This window comes from Dromaius novaehollandiae, chromosome 1, assembly GCF_036370855.1.
Source record: "Dromaius novaehollandiae isolate bDroNov1 chromosome 1, bDroNov1.hap1, whole genome shotgun sequence".
Classification (NCBI taxonomy): domain Eukaryota; kingdom Metazoa; phylum Chordata; class Aves; order Casuariiformes; family Dromaiidae; genus Dromaius; species Dromaius novaehollandiae.
The window spans coordinates 32,259,795-32,284,722 of NC_088098.1; the positions used below are offsets into that span (position 1 = coordinate 32,259,795).

Below are 24,928 nucleotides of genomic sequence, written 5' to 3' on the forward strand. Positions count from 1 at the left end.
TTTTGCCAGTAATAATGAGGCAAATCTGTGAGTCACTGCTTAGCTAACACTTACAGTCCATGAGTAGGCTTCTCTAAGTGCTACGTGTGCTTTGCTTAGGTAGTGAATCTTGTGGACAAAATATTTAACATCTCATTCTTCCTTTAAGTCTTAATAACACACCCAGTCTTTTAGAGGATGATGTCTTTCTCATATGGGTATTTATCTGCAAGGAGTGGTAGACTTCATTTGGAAATAATCTAACAATGTTATTGGCAATGATCTAAATATGATGACTTCTTAGGACACTATTTAAAGTTATAAATACATCCAGATTTACACTTCTAGTTTCATATATTCTGAATATGCAGATGAGATGTAATGATCCACTTATGGTCCATAACTCACAGTAAATGGTCCATGGAAACATCATAGGTAGACTGAGTGTTTTCAATTTGAAGTTTAATTAAAGAATGTGAAATTAAGACTAGAAGAGGACTATGATAAAGAAGGGAATGGGAAGAGGAATACAAAAATAATAAAGAAGCAAATAACTAAACAATGGACATATATAGTTCCATATATCTCATGCTTTCTCTGAAATTACATATTGTTACCTGTAGGAATATGTACGGAATCATTTCCAAGTTAAGTCAGATATAATGTTATTTTGGAAGAAAAAATACCTGTAAGATGGTGTGCAGGGTAAAAAAAGGATGTTTGTTTTGAGAATATTAATATGATGGGCAATTCGTAGAAGACAGAGAAATCCAAATGACGAGATTAACCTTAACTAGAATTGATTGAATATTTCACAGTGAATGCATTATCTATCTGAAGGATGTGCTTTTTTTTTTTCCAAATTATTAGTGAACTGATCTGAGTTGCAGAGAATATGTCTTATATTCATAAGAACTACTCACCTGTGCAAGATATTCATAAAATGTTTGCTTTGACTTTTTGCTGTCTGTGATGTTTGCTAGGTGTCTACATGGCAAAGTATTGTTCTGCTTCCAGGCAAAGTAGCCAGACATTTTTAAGAAGGTGCATAAAAATCATGAATGATAATAGGGAATAATAAATAGGAAGCAATGAGCAGTGAACACTAAAGAATATTGTGTTCACATGCGCACACGTATATTCATACAAAAGGCAGTCATTTCCCAAAGAGGAAGAAAGAAAAAATCAAGGGAAACATTTTTAACTAGCTAATAACATGGGTTAGGAAGGTGGCTAGCTTTGTTTGCTTTTCCAGTGACTAGTTCTGAGATTAACACCGTATCTCTTACTTTCAAGTTGCTATAATTATAGATGTGACAGTGCTATACTGGAATCCCTCTTTTTTCTTTCAGTATCATGAACTGCAACAATCATGAAAATTGTCCCTCCTTTGTAACAGCAGAATGTACAAAACTTGTTTGGCAATCTGGTTCACAGTTAGCAAAATGTAAAGGCAAGTTTTATAGCTAAAAACTGTTGTGGCAAGGCACAATGTACCAAAAACTAATTATTCTGTATATTTACCTTTAGTTACAAATTTTGAAGTCATTTGAACTCACTATGAGTTCAGACATTTCCAGGTATATATATGTATGAATGTATGTGTATGTATATATGAGATGAGTACTCTATACTATTTCAGAAAAAAACCCGATCCATTTATGTCATGACAAGTCCCACAGCCAAATGAGGAAAAAAAGGTTATAAATGTTATCATAAACAAATATTTAGATTTGTTTGATTATATTATAGTGAATGCCTCTCGATAAATATTGCTATCTTGGTCATGTATATCTTTCTATTGTGTAAATGTACAGTTTCTATGTATGGGCCTAGTAGGTTTTTAGTAAGATTGTTTTGGAGATAAAAGAGCTGCTATAAATACTTGATAGCTATAAATTAGCCTTTAGTTTCAGGCTAGTATTAATTTTCCTTCATTCCCTGAAAGTAGACAAATTAGGATTAATTTTAACCTTCTCATAAATATGATGCTTCTTTCAGTACAAGTGCCCAGACACCGATTTTACAGCATTGAACTAAATTTTTCACCTGGGAACATCCACAGAGGAAGAAGGAGCACTCACTGGAATAGATAATATTTCACTGGAATAGATAGTATTTCAAGGATGCGACCTCTGCAATAAAACTGTTAAATGTTTTTGTTGAGGCATTTCAATACTTAGAGTTGTGCCTCCTGAAACCCCGGTAGAATCCTTAAAGCACATAAATTTAATGAAGTTTATTTTTAATATAATCTTCCTGTATTTTTGACTGTATAGAGGTGAAATTAGAGGATCCTTTTTTTAATTTTTCATTGAAAGGAGGAGTAATCTTTTGTGGCAGAGGTTCATTGTGCATGTCACCAGTAATGATATTTAGATGAAATCTCCAACACATTTTTAGGTCTGAAAAAACTGTGTTAACTTTATATTCACACAAGCACACAAACTCTAAAGCAGTTAAATTAGTTGCTGTTAAATGATAAGCTGGAAAAAAATGTATTTTCTTCTGCAGGAAGCTTTCATTAATTCTTCAAAGTACTTATGTTTGCCATTGAATTTTCTAATGATCACATTGATACATTTATTGCTTAAGTTACAAGCTTATAACAACAGTTTTCTCAGAAGAAAACAACAGTTTTCCAAGAAGAGCATTTGTGATTCACATATCATGTGCTGATTCTATTTCTGCCTATCCCCATCACAGAAGCATGCAGGCCTCCCCGTGAAAAATATGTGCCTGGTGTTACATTGTGTCTATTTATATACATCTCTTTTATAGGTGCTTTGGTTCCACCTCATCATTAGCTCGTTCTCTCCTTTCCTCGTCCTTCTTTCGTTCTTTTTTTCCAAATTTAAAGACTAGTTTTTGCAAATAGCTATTCATGTGCCTCACTTTACTAAGTGATACTGAAATTAACAGGAATGCAAACATAAATGAAGTTTAAAAAGTGCTGTGATATTTTGTGGCATCTGACTTCTCTTACAGTAAATGTGGCAATACCAAATCCAAACAACTAATTTTGAAGCAGAACTCTTTTTCTATTTTCCTCTTTTTTTTTTTTTTAAGTCAATGACCATGAATGGAACCTGATTCTGAGAACTCTGAGTATTTAGCAACTTAGAGAATTACACTTATTTCTGATTAAATATTATGAAGTTTTGTACTGCTAGCTTGAAAAGAAATGTTATAAATCAACTTAAAATCTTCTGCTTTGTGACTAACTGTTTTAGCCTTTCATGAAACAAAGCTTCCATAGCAGAGCATACAAAACTTAGTTAATATCCGGCATCAACATGTACCAATGCAAATAACAATCAGCATGGATACATCTTGATTAAAAACTGGGAAATTTTCACACTTTTTAAAATTGATATATATACAGGAACTCATGAACCGGAAGTTAAGTTTTCTAAATTACGTGGTCCTTAACTCCATGCTCCATTCACAGAACAGCTAGCAAACAAAAAAGCCCCGTAAGCCAGTCAACAGCCTTAGTCGAAGTGTATATTGCCCTTGGTTCATATTTCTGGTGTATCAATGCAGAAAAAGTACACATCAAGAATCTATAATTTCTACATTAAAGCAACACATTTAGAGCAAGAATCAGCACCATTGATCACTTATTTATGTTTCTGCTGAACATTTCAGGAAAAAAGACATCTGTCAACTTGCAGCCTGACATATATCTCAGTGACTTGAGCATCTTACCGACATCAGTTTAAAATTATAAACCATAACTTTTGGGGGAAGAGACTTTAGAGAAGCAGCCAGTGTGCTGAGGCAGTCTACCATGACCCAGGCTCCTGTGGGCTATCACATGCATGGTTATTTTCTTTCTTATGAAACCCATAAGAAAAATCTGAAGGTCAAAGTAATCCTCCTTAGTAATCAAAAGATAAAAAAATAGAATTCATGGACAAAAGTGAGGATAGGTGTATCCCAGGTAACGAAACTGAGGAACTGCAGTTTGAGGAGAAGTGATGAGCAGGGGGTGATGGGCTGTTGAAGGACTGAGTGCTTGCTCCCCAGCATACTGCACTTTCCGCTGCTGAGCTACCTTAACTCATAGTTTAGCTACCCTACTTCAATGTTAGCCATTTCTTTTTGGTGGTATTTGTTGCAGAAGCAATTTTTTTCCTCTTTGCTTTCTGTCAAGGTTACTATATTATCTGATTTTATGAAATCAGTGCAGCCAGTTGTAAATGTTATATGAAATGGGGGGGGAGGGGGGGGAGGAGAAATACTGCCAAATGCACAGAGGAAATAGAGAATCCTTTACAGCCATTGTTGAACTGTGACACTTTTGTTGCTGTTATACAAACACATAGAATGTGTCAGAAATGCAGACAGCCATTCCCAGAAATGCTATGAAAAGTATAATACAAAAATCATTATATGACATTTTAATATTTACCAATTCATACCTACTTTTTGTTTGTTTGGTCTTTTTTCTGTCCCCTGCAGCCTTCTTTAAGTGTACATACAAGACTATTCATGCTACTTATCTAAAGTTTTTTCAACTAGAGGTAAAACTGACAGAGAACACTCAGCATTTTGACTTCAGCCTGCTTGAGAAAAACAGATTATTTTTATGAACAGATTTAAAACATTATCAGAATTAATTTTCATTTTCTTTTCTTCTAGATGTCAGAAATGACATTCTACTAGCAGCACCAGGTACTTGTATAAAGCATTTGCAGTAGAAGGAAAATCTTAGGCACTATTTGCCAGAAAAGTAAATCAGCTCCTGTAAATGGATTTTGTATTTTATAAAAGAAAAAAAAAAAGAAAAAAAAGCCATTATTAGCAAGTAGTTTATTGTAATTTTAATGCTTAGAGTTCCTCAGGCTTTTACAGCCTGGTAGGAAACAGAAATAATAATAAAGCAAGACTGGATGGATAGCTGCATTGACTCTGCTGAACAGATGGCCAAAATTGCGGAACTGTACTTGTGCTTAAATCACTTGACTTGCACTTCATTAGTATAACTTGCACTAATGCAACTTCAAATATTATTATTGGATTTATTTTCATCTTCTTTCAAGATTTCACTTTATGTAAAATGTCATATCATTTAGATTGAGTCACTTTAGGTTGCTTTTGATTAATGACAGTGTATGGAGTATTAATTGTTAATATAGGTTTAGAAAATTACCTTTATATTAAGCTAGCTCTTGTCTAGTTCCTTACTATAGATAATGCAGATAGGAAAATATAAAGCGTAAGTGGGCTGGCTGAGTGTGAATCAAAATACAGAGATGAAGGGTTTTTAATTGCATCATGTATTATAGCGGTGAGAAATCAAGCTAAGAGGAATATATTAAATATGTGTAAACTAGTTTATGTTCTTTTAAAAGAAACTCCTTCAGTGAATATAAATATAGAATACACCCGAAGATGATCTCTTTATAGAAATGAAAGACATTTTGTGGCAGCTTGATGCTGCTACAAACCAACCCCTACTGCTATAGCCATTCTGACTAGTTATTGTATATTTAAGTTGCAGAACATTTTTCATCTGTTATACAAAACATTCCCTATTTAGATGAGAACTGTCTAAGAGAAATATTTTTTTTCAGTGTTCATATAAAAAAAATGATGGAAAAGAGAGAAGGCAACAAGAATTCTAGTGTCCTAGATTCTCTTCCTTTTATAAGTTAATGGAGTGTACCTAATACATTTGGACTGATAAATGTTATTCTACCTAAAAGCTGAGCAAGATATGGATTATATGCCAAATAAATAAATCTTCCTTCATTCTATTTTGTGGCCTTAAAACTGATCTGCCAGTGCTAATACCTCTAGGTATTATGGAATGGAAATATCGTTATCTAGTTTACATCCTTTAAGCTTTTAGAGACATTAGATACAGAGTTGTTGCATTGTCTCCAGAGTCAGAGCATTTTTGAAGTGTATATTTTCTTAGGGCTGAAAAAAAGCCAAATAAATGTATAGATATGTGTACATGAGTGTACATGTGTCTCTGAGAATGTGACTGCATGAGAAAGAATATTAAATATATTAAATATACTGTATTGGTAGTACTTAGTTTGAGCTCTGCATCTGTTTCCACAAAAATAGCAAGCCGTACATTTCTTTAGAAAGAACTTTATTGTTCAAATTCTGTTTAGACAATATTAGCACAGTAAGCCTATTCTAAGGGCGAAAAAGTGATTATTTCTTCAAAATAAATCTATTCAGTTATTTAATCTTCTTATTGCTTTTCATTACAACAGCATGGCTTAGCAGAAGAAGGAGGATTTACATGCTGATCACAAAGTTAAACTTGTAAGGGAGAGGAAAACATAGATTATTGCTACCTTTGTTATTTTAAGAAATAATAATTTTCATTTCCAAGAAATATATTATATTTTTACCCAGAGGTCTTGGTATTCACTAAAGGCTAGTCAAAGCAGCTTTATCCTTACATTTACATGCACAATACAAATGTGCAAGTAAATGTTTTGCTTAGCCTTCAAAATAGAATTTCATCAAAATAGGTGTCATTTACGTTATTATAGGCTTTGTATAAAGCGTCATAAGCATCTCCCAAATGAATGAAGCAGTGTCTGCTCACACAGCTGAAACGACTTTTGCCATCTTCCCCTTGAAGGGTGATGAAGGACATGAAAAGCTTCTAATTTTTGTTGCCTTCTTCTAAACTATTTGCGTTCTGCTGTATAGCCCCTCCTGAAACTCTTCTTCAGCAGCACCATTTACAGCTGCTATCTAACTCCTTTTCTGGAAGTCTGGTCATTACCTCAAACAGAAAGATATGAAACAAAAATACAGCCAGGAGACTGTTAGCGTATTATGATAATGGTTTTAAATTTGGTTTAGGGAGTGGGTAGTCTTTGTGGCTGGTGGTTTGTAGGTGCTAAGGGAGAAATCAGAGTAAATATTCTTGTGGGCCCTTCTTGACTTAACATCTGTTATGTAGTTACTTTAGGCTTCAGGAGAGTAGACACACATATCCTGCAGGCTTTTAGTGCATTAACTTGAATTAATGTATAGCATGATTTTGCCAGTAATACATGACCTAAACAGCTTAATTTTGCTTTATCTAAAAAGAAGAAAAAATGCAAGGAATGTAGAGCATGTGAGCATGTGAGCATGGCTTAAATAATCGTAGAAGCTGTTCAATGCCAAAAGAAAATTGTGCATGGCTATAAAAGGCATGATGACATACAAAGAGCTGCAATTTATGTAGATTCATATATGCTGAAATATGAATATGCATCACTTTAGGAGATTCTAAAACCAAGAATCTACACAAATGTCACAAGAACATGTTTAACATGGTTTGATAACCATGTTGAACATGGTCTGAAGGGTTCCTGGATAACTTATGGAGTTGGCTTAATCTAACTTTATGACTTACATAACAATTAATATTCTCCAAATGTATGACTTTTAAATCAAAATACTGAAATATACTCAGAAAAAAGGGGAGGAAAATGGAGTGGTGGTGGTAAATATGCATCACTAACTTGAGGAAAGCATCTCAAAGAGAATAGTATAGTTAAATGAATGTTCAGTTCATTTTCAATTTATAATCCATTCCAGTTTTAGGTCATTTGAAAATGCAGAGCTTGGACTCATCAGACAGGTTTGACTTTCCTCTGGTATCTTCACCCAGTATCTACCTCAATCAGTACATCCATATTTGACCTCCAGGTGACTGGTTACCATGTAGGTGAGGCTAGCATTACACTTTTTGGCCTGAAAAGCTGTAACTTATGGTCCTGGTCTATTTGCCCTAGTTAAGATCAGCAGAGCAATTTTCTTGTTCCTGAGAAGGAACTGTTTGCAAAGCCATCTCCCTGAAAGATTTGTACTAGGAAACTTGCCATTTCCGGAAAAAAACAGAAATAAACTAACAGACCCTCAAATGCCCATCCCTAAACCCTAAACAAACAAAAAAATGGATAATTTTCCTGCCTTCTCTTCTTTACTTTCTAGAAGAAGGAAGTAAGGTTTGCTGAAACTGTATTAAAGAATAAGGTTATAGTTAGCATTTCTTTGTGGGGGACTATTACAGCAGAACTTACCTCTGAGCTTGGTTATCATTTGAAATATTTGTCAGTGCTGTACAATGCTGTCTTTTTGATTCATAGTTTTATTTAAAATAAGTCAACAATATAGCAATATTGCACACAATTGCAATAATTGCAATTGCACAATGTTTTATAATGGTTTTCTTTTCTTTCCAATAGTTGATAATCTGTAATGTGTGGATTTACCCTCATCTTTTTCACACAGTCTCACATCCATCCTTCTGGCTTTTCCACAGTGTCTTTGCTTAATGAGAAAAGAAACAGTTTGCTAGCAGGTCTTTCAATATCTGGATTATTACTTAAGTCTTCAGATAAGAGCACCGTTCAAGGTGCTGCCTCTAGTGAATAAATCTTAAATACTATAACCAAATTTTCCTCTACCATGCTTCCTCTTTCCTAGATTTTCTTTCTAAGGATGAGCAAAAAAATATTTTCAGTGTCACTACAGAAAGGCAACATTTATTACTCCAGTAATTTTTTTGGTCAAAATGTTAACAAATGCAAAGCAAATCTTCAAGAGTTCAGGTCACTTTTGCAAATATTTCCTCATCACTTTCTAGCATTTTGGAAGTGAAATATTGTTATTGTGGATTTTTTTTTAGTAATATTAACAATTAGAACTTTTTTTTTCAGAAAGGTGTCCTAAATTTAATTTACAAAATTTTTGCTTTGAGTGAGACAAAGCATTCAAGGAACCTTTTTTTTTTTTTTTTTTTTTGATTCAAAGGAAATATTTTGTATAGTTCATGCATTTCAAAAATGTCTTTCTTTCTAACTTAAATGTGAGCCAGACTATTGATTGTTCAAACTTATTTGTATAAAAAAGTCATGATTGAAACTGTGCTTCAACACAAGTTTATTAAGACCGGAATAGGAGGCATGATATATTTGGACAGTGCTTTGAGAATAACTTGCCAGTATTTCGTGTCTCATTGCCTCCTCCTATGGCCTCAAAGGAGGGGAAAACCCCACCTTATCACTGTTCTTTTACTCAGTGGTTCCCCCCAAGCAGAAATAAAGAAGTGTTAGGTATCTCGTAATACAGGCCGTCAGCTAAACATTTTGGTATTTCATGTGTGTTTTGAAGTCTTTTAATAAATCTGTGCATTGTTGTATATTTGGTAGGCCATCCCATCGATTTTGAAGGGGAAGTTCTGTTGATTTTCAATATACAGTTATATTTAAACTGCAGTAGAACTAGTAGAGCCTGGTTTCTTCTGTTCGTGTGTATCCAACCTGAGCCATACTCACTTCAGTGTGAGCAGCCTTTACCTTCCCAGGGTAATAGCTGCCCTCTTTTCCTCCAAGTCTCCTATCTACTTTAGACTGCACAGCTGCCTGGACAAGAAGATACAGTGCTTTTACTAGTGCAAAGCTGTGCATATTTGTCTGTGATCAGTGGCCAGGGAGCCCCCCTTTTCTTTAAACAGGTGATTCCCTCCACTGCTTGGGACCCAAGCTATTTAATGAAGACACAAGCTGTAAGAGCTAAGTATCACTGAAATCTTTGCTTTTCCAAGAATTTGATTTGGAACGAAACTCTGGATTTGAGAGTTATAGGGAAGATGGGCAGGCAGAGGACAACACTGTCATATAAGCTTATTTCTCTACAGAAGTAGGCTAAAAATTGACCTTTTTTTGTATATGTTTAAGACTTGCTGTTCATATGCAAATAATAATTTAACAATTACAACACATCTGTAATAATAATTTAGTACCTTTAAGGTAACTCAAACAGTGAGGCCTAAATAACACCATATCTGTGAAACATACGCTTCTAAATTTGGTTGGATTTGTTTTTTTCTCATCATGGAAAGTCTGACATTTATTCCTTTAGATATTTATTGTGAGAGACTTAAACTATAATCAGTACAGTGAATGATTTGCAGTAAAAATAAATGCAGTGCTTGACATTTCATTTTATGTCAGGTGCCTATTTTATCTTCACTTTGAAATTTATTACTTTTTATTGTAGGTGTTTTATATTTGTATTGGATAAGTTTAGTTATTGCAAAAGTAAGACTACTCATAATGGTTTGGGCCAAATATAGTGTAATCAGATGGTGTGCAAGTTTACCTAAAGAGCTTTGACAACCTCTTAATCTTGATATGCAACACACCATCTATTCTAGCAACGATCATTTAAAAAACATATAATGTATGTCATGCTAAATTGCACACTAGCTGTTTGTTTAGTATGGGCATAATTACACTATAAAATGAACTGCAGTTGAAACTGAAAATCAGACTTGTAGCAATATTTTCAAAGTTTATAGGTCTTTATGCTAAACCACATCTTAGGTATTCCCAGACAACCTGCAGTCATTTTACTGCCCATTAACACTCCTTTCTAGATCAGGTAAGGGAAAATGAGCCTCAGAGGCCAGAGATTGGTACTCTGATTTGACAATGTTCTTAAGTCCATGCATTGGTTTAAGTCAGGGTCCTGGACGTGCTGCAGTATTAAAAAGATTAGTTATTAGTTGGCCTGACTGAACATTCGTCCTACTGTTAACTAGAGTTTTGATGTCTTCCTGATACTTGAAATTCTTCAGTGCTTGCACTTCCAAAACTTCGACTGACTGATCTCAGTGATGATTCTTTATGAACTGTAACAATCCCTCTTGCTTGTCTCATGTCTTTAATCTGTTGATCTAAATGTGTATATAAATATGTCCATGACTAAATGTGTATATAAATATATATTTACATATATATACACAGATATATGTACATGTGCATACATGCATACATATGTATGTACATACATAGTCAAGGAGGCAATATATCCACATCCAGGTTCATGTGTCTGCAAATTCACAGAGTGCATTTGTTAGACAAATCAGTGCAGAAACATCTAAGCTTTTTCAAGGACCAAATAGTAACAGATTATAACCAGTCCTAAATAAAAACACATATATGATGGAACACCTGTTAATGTATTTCCTCTCTACCAACAGGTCCCATAAGCAGCATTTTAGTAAATAAGTATGGTAGCCGGCCCGTGATGATAGCAGGAGGTATATTGTGTTCATTTGGAATGATTGCGTCCTCTTTCTGCAATAGTGTCCTGGAACTTTATCTATGTATTGGTGTTGTTGGAGGTAAGAGTCCTGTTTAAAATGTATCATTTGTATTGTATTATTTCTAATACTGTTGTACTGATGAGCTTTACTGACCAGAACCCACTGTGTGAAGCATTGTACAAATGCAAAACGAGGGTACCAAGATTGGTTCATTTCAGCTACCTGAACTATCTAATCCTTTAAATTAGCTGGGATGATGTTAAATTATTTCTTAGGATATTTCAGGAACAGCTGATTATTTTATTCAGTAAATGCTATATGTATGTACTGTTCCACACTGCACTGTAATTATGGCATAAAAATTGATTGGCTCGTGACAGCACTTATTACAGTCATTTGTATAGAATTTTACATTCATTGTTTTAGCCTTCAGTCATGCTACACTTCAAACAGGGTGGCAGAGGCTAGAAGAATTCTAATAAAAATACTAAACCTAGTAGCAGCTTTCTGGAGGTCTGTACATACATATTATCTCATAGAAAAGTATGACAATTTTCAGTTTAATAGCTTTCTGTTTAAAATTCAAGTCAACCCCAAAATAAAATTATTCATATATCATCAAAGGCCTGGAAATTACCTAAAGCAATGAACTAAAGTGATAATAAGACCAGTAAATTAAATAACTTCTTCACCATTTTTCTCAAACCATCTCATCAGAATAAGGAAGGCAAGTGAGATTAGAGGTCAAATAATGGCAGGTAATAAACCAATGAGATAGTACTTGTTCCTATATGCAAGCTTATCTTCTTTATACTGTGACTATGTAGAAGTGAATATAGGAGTCTCTCTTTTTTCAGGGTCTATTCTTTAAAGCTCCATTTTTTTATATCCAAAAATAAGGTCAGGGCTGGGGAAGGGGCTATTGGAGAAGAAGACTTCTCTCCGATGGAGATGCGTAGCTACTTATCCTGTATTGGCTAGATGTCTCGCTACAGAGAGGAGGTCTAGAGGTGCAGGTACTTGGCTGACATGTGGAGCATCCTTCATTTCTGCTCCCATACATGCCCTCTTCTTCTACAACATTTCCACCTCAGCTGGAGAAGTGGAGCTGGATATGCTCCAGAATTATTAGCCATTTTAATCTCTACTTTTGTACACAAGTTCAATCTTAAAATGGGCTGGAAATAAAAAGTGAGGAAATTTTTGCATTTAAATACACTCTGCATTACTTTGTAGCTGAGGTGACATTTAATAACTTTTGTGAAATGAGCCAAGAGAGAATTGTCTTACAGCTTAGTAAAAACAAAAATGGTGTAGTCAAGATTTTGATATCATCATTCCTCTGTCATTCCACTGTCTCTGTCATTGCTGAAACAGAGTGATGAGTTTCGGCTTTTACTGTAATGCTGCAGAGGGAAATGACAGAATGTGACCGTGACATACTCTTGGCATTAACTCCCCTAGAAAGCAGTGAAGCTATATTTCATTCTCAAATGCTGGTTGCTTTTTATCTTCATTAAAAAGTCACTGGATTGTATATTGATCATTTTAAAAATAATTTGGCTACAGTGTGGTATGTTCTTTTAGTGCATGACATTGCAGTAATACTGTGTTCTATGTGTTGTTTAGGTCTGGGTTTAGCATTCAACTTGCAGCCTGCCTTGACCATGATTGGCAAGTATTTCTATAAGAAGCGTCCCATTGCTAACGGATTGGCCATGGCTGGAAGTCCAGTGTTTCTAAGCACATTGGCACCTCTCAATCAATTCCTCTTTAATGCATTTGGCTGGAAAGGAAGCTTTCTCATTCTGGGAGGACTTCTTTTGAACTGCTGTGTGGCAGGGTCACTGATGAGACCCGTTGGACCAAAACCAGTCCCTCCTGTGAAAAAAGATGTTGAGAAAGGCGCAGGAGATTCTACCTTGCACAAAAACAACAAGAAGTCTTTTTGGCAAACTATGAATAAATACCTAGATTTGTCCCTCTTCAAACACAGAGGTTTTCTGATTTATTTGTCAGGAAATGTTATTATGTTCATTGGTTTCTTCGCTCCAATCGTATTCTTGGCTCCTTATGCCAAGCACAAGGGAATTGATGAATATTCTGCTGCTTTTTTGCTCTCTATCTTAGCCTTTGTAGACATGTTTGCTAGGCCTTCAATGGGACTTGTAGCAAACTCCAAATTTATCCGGCCAAAGATCCAGTACTTTTTTAGTTTTGCTGTCTTGTACAATGGTGTCTGCCATATCTTGTGCCCTCTGGCAACAAATTACACTGGCTTGGTGATATATTCTGTATTTTTTGGGTTTGCATTTGGAATGGTTAGCAGTGTGCTTTTTGAGACATTGATGGACCTCGTTGGTGCTGCCAGATTTTCCAGTGCAGTTGGACTTGTGACGATAGTGGAATGTTGCCCTGTTCTCATAGGGCCTCCTCTAGGAGGTAAGAATCTCTTTTATTTTTTTGTTTCAGACATCACAGCGTAAATTTGCAATTTGATATTGAATTAATCTAAAAATTGTTCTTAATGTTATTTAATGTTTTCTCTGTGATTTTGCATATACCATAGCACTGCACTATACTGACTATCTTGGCACTTAGCACAGCTTCAAATCCACGTGAAGCTCTGGAGGTATACATCGTATGCATGTGTAATAGAGAGATTTACAGCATATCTTGCCTGTCCAATAAATCCAGGTGATAAATGTATATTTTCCTAGTAGCACTTAATGCTAACTTTGCAGCCTTAATCTGCATGTACTCACTTCCACTTTGTTCTTTGCCGACACAGCTCTTACTTCCCTGAATAGGCTGAATCCATTAGGTCAGTTTTCATGAAGATCTCACAGAAAGGCTTATAATTTCTCTAACTTAATGGCTGTTAAAGAGGCACCCGCTTAAATTAAAAACTTCAATTTGAATTTGTCTAAACAGAGAGGATTTGCATGTCTAGCCACAAGAGCTCAATCGAGAGGTGCCAGAAAGGAAGGGGCCCCTCAGCAGCCTCTGCCGTGCTGTGCCATGGAGCACTATGCCCTGCCACAAATTTCATGCTGCATGTCTGAGCCTGTTTTTAGAGCCACTAGATAGGTGTATGGTAATTCAGAGAGTAAATCATCCTACATAGATTGAATGGTGATATTGCCTATTTCCCTCCTCCGAGTGTAAGGGGAGTTTAAAGGGAGCCTAGGTGAATAGCTTGGACTATATCCATAACTTTTGGACTTCTAGAGTCAAAAATGAGGAAAATAATCTTGAAAGATTTTCTGTTAGTTTTTAGTAAGTATTTAGCAATGCTATTAGTAATATTTACAATCTTAAGGTTTTTTAGGACATAGGAGACTAAAGAAAATAGGTATTCAAATCTTGTTGAAAAGTATAGGCTCTGTGTGTGTGTGTGTGTGTGTAATGTGAGCCCTACAATATAAAAATACTGATACATTTTCTTGGTAAAAATACTGAGAAAATGACCAGCCTTGTGAACATGCACTTGTTCCCCTACATTCAAACAAGCAGAGCCACAGAAGTGAGCAGGATTAAAGTAATCACATATGTCCAAGTATTTTTAGAATTATGGTCAAAATTTGTGTCAAAATAGCATTCTTGAATGAAACTTTCAATAAAGCAGAATAATTCCACTCATTTCAATATGATAATATTTTTACAAATAAATGTTTAAGATATTCCATATTTGCATGATCTTTTAACATATTAATTCTTTTTGGTAATGACAGAGCGAAATATATTCTTCTAACACAGGCTCTTCCTATGCCACCTAGTGGGGGGCCGGGCTGGTGACTGAATCTAGCCTTCTCGATCAGGTTCTGAAATAGACATTAATATTAACTCTAAAGATATTAAATCTAATATTAATGGAGCAGCAGAGTATGCAACTGTTTATTTTTCAATATATTAGTTTTTCAGAAGTTTTGAAAAGCATGTTTGTGCTATAACGGTATGAATAATTGATTTCTCTTGTTAAACAGAAACAACAAAGGGGATGAATACACAAAAAAAGCTAAATTGCAGTTTTTGTTAGTTCATATCTTTTAAATATTATGGTTAAGAAATGTTAATGGAGAATTTCATTTTTTTAATCAGTTTTACCCAACTGCTTGTGTACAAAACCCAGCGAATTTTACTCTTTACACTAATAGGTGAATTATACACTTTCAGTGCTATAGTAATATCACTTGAATTTTTCTTAATACAAGGCTCATGAAATAAAGCAAAGACTAAAATAATTTGATGGCTTGTAAATGTGTATCAGGTAAATATGTGGCACTATGGCTCTGACTCAGTAAAAGCATCTAAATATACACTAAATTGAAGTGTGCAAGTTATCCTATGAATTTCAATTATACTGTAGCTGAGTTCAGAGCTAACTACTTGGATATGTACAAATGTTGATTTGGGAGCTGAGAAAATTCGTAAAGAATGGCTCATAAAGTGGCTCATAAATTTTCCTTGCCATAACCAAATTAATCTCAGAAGTATGCATATAATTTTTAGGTACAGGCTTCAGAGTTCAAAACTCAGCAGTTGCATGTGATGGCTGAAGGGATAAGCCTTTCTATTTCTTTCACCAGGCACAGGAAAGTAAAAATGAAAGGCAAGCAGTTGATGCACAGTGACAGCAGCCAGAGAAGGCACATACCTCTTCATCCTATTGTCTGTATGCAGCCTCCGTGAGTGTCAGTCACTCCAAAACAATAGGAAACAAAATTAGGAGGTGAATAAAATAATAAGACAATGAAGGAATGAAAATGAAAGAACTAAAAACTGTCTGTCTTTGTTCATTAGGCTTTACTTACTTTATTCTTCAATATTTTATTGTTGTCAGTAATTCCAAGGTAATTGCTAACTTGACTAATACAAGTTTCATTAGAGGTCCGCTATACATGTTAGACAAATTGAATTTGTTGAAAATGCTTTTCTGTTCCATCTTTGAAAGCTCGCAATGTATAGATATTTCTCCTAGGGAAAGAGCTGGAACATAATGCACATTCTGTTCTCAAGTCTCTCTTTTTATTCCCTTTCCCTTTGTCTTTCAGGTTGGTTAGTGGATGTTACTGGTGAATATCAGTACATGTATTTTGTCTGTGGAGTGATCGTGATTGTGGCCAGTATCTGGTTGTTCATTGGCAATGCCATTAACTACAGGCTTTTGGCAAGAGAAAAGAAGTTAGAAGATGAGAATCAGAAAGCACAGAAGAACGCCGACCCAAAAGAAGCCGAACCATTAACAAACAACGAGAATGAAGATGCTTCCAGCAGGGCCAACAAAGCTCTAGAAGATCCTTCAGAAAGAGAAACCAATATTTAATCTGCAGTATAGCTCAAAAGTCAACGTTTATGACTTCCATTAGAAATATCTTTTTCAAGACACAGGCCAGGTTTTTAGTAACAATGATCAGTCACAATATTGTATGGGAACAGATTTTTGCCCCATGGCAAGACTCCAGGTTAAATTACCATTTGCAGTTTATTTATTTCAGTGATACAAAGTTGAGGTTTCAGAGGTAGTGATTCCATGCAAATGAGTCCATCCAAACTCTGGACAATCAGAGTCAGGTAAGCCAGATTATAAAGTCTTCCAATGACAAACAGTTTTTTTTCTAAAGAACTTCTAATATAAAAGCATCTCTTAATCTTATTTGGGAAGACACTTTAAGTCCATCTTTAGAGTATTAGTAAAATCTGTTGAAATAATCTGCCCACACTATATTTACAACTAATATTAAAAAAGAATGTAAGCTCAAGGATTTGTTTCTAAAGAGACAGAATAACTAAGTGAAGAACACTGGAAATATTTTTCCTTTTTGTATGCCCACTAGATTAAAAATGTATATTATGTCTGTATAAAAATTTACAATATGGATGTAAAAATTAATGTTAGAAAGCAAACAATTAGTGGGCTCTATATCTAAAATGAATCAAATAGTTGAATTAAAATATATCCTAGAGGTTGTTTCCTCCAGTGATAGATGCCTACATTATACTTCAACATACACATTTGAACACAAACTACGTTCAGACCTCACTAATTGAAACTACACTAAAATCTGCCTGTACATAAAAGGGTTTTAAACCAAGATTTACATTGCTAACAAGAGTGGCAATCAGTTTGTTCAGTTTTATATTCCTGTATGGTTGAAGGAACTGCATTGGTCTGTGAAGCCTTCTTTCTCTAGGGATTTGATTCAGAAGCCACTGATGCTAAAAAGATATTTACCCTTGACTTTTCTGGCTAGAATCAGTTTCATGGCAATTACTTCAAATCAGATGTTTGGGTTTATTGGCAAGAAGTCATTAGTTCATTGACAGTTTATGGAGGGAAGATTTAAAGTTTATCTTCAGGTCCTTGCAGCAGGTAACTTCATACCAGTTCTCGCCTGCCTTTCTCATATACTTGGTGAAAACCCACTTCTTTTTTATATTGCCGGTTTGAGCAAAATGCTGCAAGGCACGTCAACAGTGCCAGTCTGGGAGCCTTGTATTGACATATCATTTTTGTGCAGAATATTTGGTCTCATGTCTGCAATTTTACACAGACACTCATATTAAATATCAATTAAAATGTACACCACTGTTTTTCTTCCTTTAGGCAAAAGAAAACATAGGTCTACAATTTAACTTTACAAAAAATATCTAGCATTGCACTTGAAAGCCAAAAATGAAAGCTTCTGAAAGTATTAAAAGCAAATATTTCTGTTTTATTTGTAGGTGAGGATAGGTGCTATTCATTTTGGAGAGATGCATGTAAATGCCTCTGAAATTGTGACAATTAAGGGTCTGATTCATAAAATATTTATGCACTGTTTATGCAGGGTGCATGCACATTCAGTTCAGGAAAATGAATATCTAATTTGAGCCCTTTTTTTAATCTCAAAAACGTGTAAATATATGGACAGAAAGCTTTGTTAAACTCATTATGGAGTGCCAATATCAAAAGAAAAAAGTGAAATAGTAAAGTATAGAAGGGATGTGAGCACTTCTAAGAAAGCCATGTCCTAATGGTAATGTTCAATATGATTATTTGAATTTGTTTTTTTTTTTTTAATTTGGTAGTGCTTGCCTTATGTACTTATATCACTTATATCACCTTATATACTATGAACTTCTGCAGTAATATTGAACCTTTTCATCACCTTAGCACTGCTTTTGGGAAGCAGCATCATGAATCTACTATCAGCATGGTACAGAAAGTAGTGTCTACATTTCACCTAATTATCTTCAGGAATACCAAACAATGTTTAAAAATCTTGTAATTTAATAGGAACATCGACAACAAAGTATGTGCATTTCAGAGTTATAGGAGAAAATTTGTGTTTGAGCAGTGAACTGTGTAAGGGAGAAAGATTGGCTTCGTAGTCCTGGTAAAATTACAGTTCTTCTTCCAGCCCCCTGCTTCAGAGAAGAAATAAATACTCTGCATTTCTTTTCAAGATGTAGGTAGACAGGCCAGCACCCCATGAGGTAAAAGCGTTCTCTTTTTCGCTGTACAAATATACAGTGTTAGTTCCAGGATCCCCAGTCTGTGAAGGCCCTACATGCCCAAAGGGAGACAGAGGTGAGGAGTTTCATAAACGCTAAGCTTTCACATAGCTAGGAATATCAGTTATAAATACTGGATTGTGAAAGATGAACTAAAACTTTAGCTAAAGAATAGTCATCAGGAACATCACTCTGCTTTTGACAGCAAGTGGTAGGAAGGCACAGATTATTTGAAAAGACATGAATATAGAGGCTGAACCAAAATGACTGAGGCAAAATTTTAGGTGCTTATTATCTCTTTGCAAAAAACAGCACGATTAAAAGTACAGGGTAGAAGACAACTGGCATCACTTTTTGACTTTGTCTGTTAAATGTCGCTGTCGAGTAAATAAGGGACTCAGAAAAAAGATGATTAAAAACAAGACGTTCTCAGGAACCATTCAGGCAATTTACCTGCTCAGTGCAGGATCACAAACTCAGAAGACAATATGACATAGCATAGGAACTCAGGGAAAAAAATGGTTCCTTGGGCCATAGACACGACTGGCCACAAATACCAAAAATTATGTTACTATCTTAGAAGAAATCAAAATTTATATATACATGACCCTCTGAAGAGTTACTACTCTTTCATCTCCAGTCAATTACCTTAAAAAAAATAATAGTAATAAAAGAGCTGGTTTACTACCACTAACCAATGTGCAATTTTTAATTGCATGAGAAGATAAAACGGTGTAGCAGGCACCAGAAGCCATATAAAGTGTAAACCAACTGAAACATTTCTTTACACCTCTTTCATTATTTTTCCTCTTAAAAGTAGCAACAAAGAAAGAAAATATCAGAATACTCTTGATATTACTGAATGTTGAGGAAGTTTGAATACAGAGATGAATGAGGAAGATTGGGACCATATCTATGCAAAACTGCTTGAGATTAAAAAAGCTGGGTCTTCCAAATAACAGGTCCTGAAGGAGCAGTTGCTTTGTATATGTACCTCTTATTTCTAAAAGTAATAATAACAATAAATTGCCTTGAATTCAATCTATATTGAGCAGCAAACTAGCTAAATGCTAGCTAAATATAACATACACCTGTATATCATTCTTGCACTGAGCTGTACCTTGTGCTGAAAGTGTTTTCATCATCACATTTCTATTTTCAGGCTAAGACCTGGGTATACACCATCTCTCTATATCCCCCTGGTTTCTTTTAATTATCTCCCTGGACCACGGGAGCTGCAGGACCAAGGGATGACCCTGCCCTGCCATCAGGGAATGTACTGTCAAACTTCAAGACATACCACATGCATCTGTTACGCAGTATAGGGTCTCTGTCAGTCAGTGCCAGCACATCCTTAATTGGTCTTAATCTCATTTTTAATCATTTATCCTTCATCCTCTTCATTCCTCGACCACATTATCACTGAGCCTAATTATCATCTTGCTCTTATTTGATCAATCAGGAAAAATAATGCTGAAATTTTAGAGCTAGTATCAGATGGGATAATTAACCTACGTCAGTAATGTTTTTTCCTATTCAATGTCAAGATTAAATTTCAAATAGTTTCAGAGTATACAGCCACATACAGTCACTTTTATCTCTTTAAGGTTTTGTGATAACTTACTTCTCTAGTACCTGGAGAGTTCTTCTCCCTTTTCCAACTCCAAAGATAGACTTATCAGCAATAATTCTCAATTCTCTCAATTTTCATATAAAAGTTCACCCATGTCACCTCTCACCGCTGAATTGTTTGCAGTTCTTGCCAATTCTGCATTTCCACCAAGTTCACAGAAGCAGATTTTGAATCTTAAATCTTAAATTCTGAAGCATAAGTAGTCAGGCTGCAATTCTTTTATGCTGGGGCATGAGTTGTGAGCTTTTTTGAGAGAGCTAGAGAAAGTTTTTTTTACCTCCACATAGGGTGGGACTTTAGGGGGGGGTTCTTTTTTTTTTTTCTCTTATTTTTTGGTAAAGATGCTCTCCCTTCTCATTTTCTGCTGAAGTTAATGGCAGCAATTTCACTGACTTGATCATCCAAAATTCACATTAATTTTAATGGTCCTTTTGCATAACAACATCCAGTGTGCTTAAAAACTTTGGGCCATGTGTACCTAATTGGTCAAAACTTGGAGAAGCCAATGGGAGTTTCACAAGCTCTCGTGGCAAATGACCAGTTTCAAATGTTTTTGTAGAACTGTCCGTAAAGATTCCATGAAGTAACAGTATATACTGACTCAAGAGGTAGGATTAATCTAACTTAGCTTGCCCATGTAGAAATTATATTCACTTTATTATCCTTTAAATAAGCATACTTAATTACTGTTTTTCTAATTTCATTTCCCCTCTCATTCCTCTTAAAGTATTTTTCTTTTTTCTTTTTTTCTGTTTTCCATTCGGATGTAATATAAAGGCCCAGACATATAGTGACTTTTGTTAAATGATTTCATGTCTTTATCTTTCCTCAGACGAGGATGTGACTTTTTTTCACTTGTTACTTCCAAGTTTGGATAGTTGTGAGTATTAGTGATACATAATAAGCTACAGATACATATTCATATTCAACTACGTAATAAGCTACAGACATCACATACAGCCATCAGTGCAGCCATCAGGATTTCACTAAACAAAACTAGTGACCACTTTTTTAGACAAACTTGCTGTAACTTATACTGACAATTTTGCCTATATCAAAATTGAATTGAGGCAACTTTTGTTAGTTTCTCTATAGATAACTATTTTTCTACTCACACAGAGGAATATAAAGGGAATTTTCTAAGTGATTATTACCAGAAATGACATATCAATTTTAACAAGGCTCTCTGTGGATTTTTTTTTTTTTCGGGTGGGTACTTTTCTGATATTTTTGCATATATATTAAAAGCATTTGCATGTATAGGCACCTTTGCATAAACAATGTGCTACATAATTTCAACATGATTTGCATGTGCTTCTTTTGCAGTTCAGTTTTTTCTCTATCATCTACCTCTCGATTACAGTTTGGAGACTTGCATGACCCTGGAAGAATATAGTTAACAAAAAACGTGGAGATAAAGCCTATACAGTTTATTAGAAAGTCTCCCAAATATTTGAAGTCACTTACAGTTACATTTTTACAGGCATTGCATATTTATGACCATATTCTTTGTTTCTAACAGTTGACATTGTTTTATAAACTGCCTTCTGAAGACTTACCTGTGTAGTTTTTACACCAATAAAGTGGTGTAAAAACTCCATCCTTCATTTAAACATACAAAGTCCTCCTGCCCTTTTTCTGAGATGCTGCCTCTCCTTTTTTTTTTTTTTTTTTTTTCCCTTTTCCATTTCTGGGTTAATGGAAATAATGAAATGCAAACATTATGTTGTTAGTACATACAAAAAACAGTTCTAAAAAGGAGTGTTACAGAACACTTCACACTTTGCATCCCTGAAAAAAAAGTTTATCTGATTTGTAAATAATATAAAATTTTGGCTCTCTTTCTTTTTTGTGAGGCATCTGGGGGAGATGATCACAAAAAGTTGGATTGGGGCCAAGGCACAATAATTGTTCTTCATATGCTGTTTATAACAACACGATGATTGTTTCTTCAAAGATACTCTTCTTTTTAGTCTGCAAACTACTCTTACCTTCTAGGATCTAATACAAAGTTCATTGAAGCCAACAGAAAGAACCTATCAAAGAAAGTCAAAGAAAGAGCTTTCTCAGACACTGGAGATGATGTGGCTTCAGTGGAGGCTTCCGCCTTATTTTTCCATATCAGATCTCAGGAGTATCGGATATAACAGAGCAAATGTAGGCTTTGTTGCAACTGGCAAATTAGCTGTGCCTGCATACTATTCCTAATGAATCAGTCCCTAAATTAACGCACAATATCTATTACTTCGATAGTTTCTGTAAATAATAAAAACATTAACTCTGAATGTAGATTATAAAATATAGAAGGTATATTTAAATATCTGAACAAATCTGTTTAATCCCAAAGGGAAATTACCAATTTCCTTTCAAGCTTTTCTTCAGCAGTTTATAATCTTCATTATTCTTATTTCCAGAGAAAGTGGGTTTTGTCATTTTGGAATGTGTATATATACGTGTGTGTGTATATATGTATAAGGGAATGTGTGTGTGTGTGTGTGTGTGTGTGTGTGTGTGTGTGTGTGTGTGTGTGTGTGTGTATTCCCCTATAAATAAAACTCTAATTTATATATATGTTATATATTTATATATATAAAATATATATAATATTTTAGAGTAAGTTGCATACTGTGCCTGATAAATAAAACATATTTGTAAACAGAAAAAAGACTTCAGCAAATGAAAGAAAAAATAAAGCTTTTCTACAAGAGTATATATTTTATTATTTTTCAGTTTCTGCTGGTTTTATTTATATCAGAAATTCATTCAGAAAACTGTAATACTACGTAACACTGATATTTCTACCATGACTCAGCTGTTCAAAGTGGCCTGAGATCACTGGGAGTTTTCATTGGTTTTAGACTGTAAAAGAGCAACATTTTATGGAGGGAGGGGACGGTGCTGTCAGTTGTTTGTTCTGTGGAAGTATGAACCAGATGATTCTGTGAATACACTGACATTTCGTCTATTGTAGTTAATAGATATGTGACAAGATCATATGAGGTATTGGTGGACATGATATTCCGATAAAATGTATGTAAAATGAGGGTACTCAAGGCCTTTCAAACAATACTCCCATTTAAAAAATCAGCCAAAATTGAGATTTTGGGAAACTCTCCTAAACACTACAATATAAAAGCACTGACCATTTTTCATAACTTTTTCATGTTTTGTTTTTATTTTTTCTCTGCAAGTATGCAATTACGTGAAAAGTCTACATTAGCCTCTGACTCTTAAAAAGTTCTACCTAAAAGTTTTTACAAGATTTTTCAGAGTGGTACGTAAAGCACCTACACAAATACCCTTCCTTAAGTGTGATGTAGGTGCATTTTCCACTTATGGCCTTCTTGGAAAGTTCACCACTTCTGCAGTCTACCAACAGAACTCGGTATTGCTATGCAATAATTAAACATGCAGTAGCCATTGTTGTTGACTAACAGGTGTTTTTCTTCCTTTTTATATTTTGCAATACTGTGCAGTTTTTACTTGAATATATTGGCTAGACCTTTTTTTTTTTAGACAATCATTTATTAGCTGGAGGTGCTATTTATGTTCCAAAGAGATCTGGGTGGATGATAACCTTCTCTTTCTACATGCCAAATGCTTTTTTGACCTGACAAAATTCATTGTCCATACTGTATATTAACTCTGTAAAATGCTTATGCACTGCATTGCATTGTATTTTAATGCATTCTTGCTCATTAACTTCTATTCCAGGCCTGTAGTAGTGTCTAATATGTCAAATTTGTCGGTATATATTTATGGCAAATTGCAAGGAAAAATGTGTATGATAAACAATTTAAAAAAAAGAAAAAAGAAAATAAAATTTCCATGTAAAGTTTCTGAAAGGGCGTATATGTCGTCACTTTTTAAAGATTATTAGAAAGTTATTTGCACTTTGAAAGTGTAGATGTATTCATAGGCTCACTATTCAAACGTAGGTCAGATCTCAAAATCTCTCTCCTCACATAGAGAAAGAACTGAAAGATTTCTTGTGTAGGAAAGGTAATACCAGCAGTAGAACATGCTACCAGCCCCTGTGCTGTTCCTAACTCTACCATGATTATGATTTAACCTCATAAATTAATCAAATTCCATCTAGACAAGCAGGATTTTTTCTCCATTACTCTGATTGGGATGTTTTTCTATATTCCATGTACATGTAATAAGTCATTTATCACCAACATTCATTCTCATACAGAAGAAGAATTTGTCCATATAGCTCAAAATAGTAGATGTAGATATTTCCTTCTCATCTTTCTAAGCCAAATCATATATGTTTCTCAATTGACTATGGAGGTTATGCTTGCTTGCCACAGTTAAATTGGTGTTTGTTTGTAGAATCTGAAAGGATATTTAAAATTAGAGAAACTGGTTAAAGCTCTTTGCATGTTATCTATGTACCTTTCACATAGAAGCACAACAAGCTACTGGGAAACAATAACTTTTTAGAAAGATTAACTATTGAATAAGAAAGACGTAACTTAGACTATTAAAGCAATTGGCCTTTATTTTTAGATTTCTAATAACTGTAAAATCTATTTTCAAGAAGTCAACTATAATCTTTTGAATAGGCCAAAGGTGATTCATCTACCATAGTTTATTTCAATTTCTTTTAGATTCTAGTCCCTTGTAATATTTGCAGTCTTCATAAATAATGTATTTTAAAGCATAGACCAAATAAAAAATTAAGAATAAAGTTAAAAATATATTCTTCCTTCAGTACAGTGAACCAT

General features: G+C 34.6%; 1 protein-coding gene across 4 annotated transcripts in view; it reads left to right on the forward strand.

Moving 5' to 3' along the window:
• SLC16A7 (solute carrier family 16 member 7) overlaps window positions 1-24,040 on the forward strand; it is an 87,245-nt gene extending 63,205 nt beyond the window's left edge. For all 4 annotated transcript variants that reach the window (XM_026099900.2, XM_026099897.2, XM_026099898.2 and 1 more), the window contains 3 exons: window positions 11,000-11,143; window positions 12,695-13,507; window positions 16,120-24,040. In XM_026099900.2, the coding sequence (XP_025955685.2) occupies window positions 11,047-11,143; window positions 12,695-13,507; window positions 16,120-16,391 (1,182 nt within the window). In that variant the 5' untranslated portion in view covers window positions 11,000-11,046 and the 3' untranslated portion in view covers window positions 16,392-24,040. The remainder of the gene's footprint in view (window positions 1-10,999; window positions 11,144-12,694; window positions 13,508-16,119) is intronic.
• Window positions 24,041-24,928: the final 888 nt, after the last annotated feature.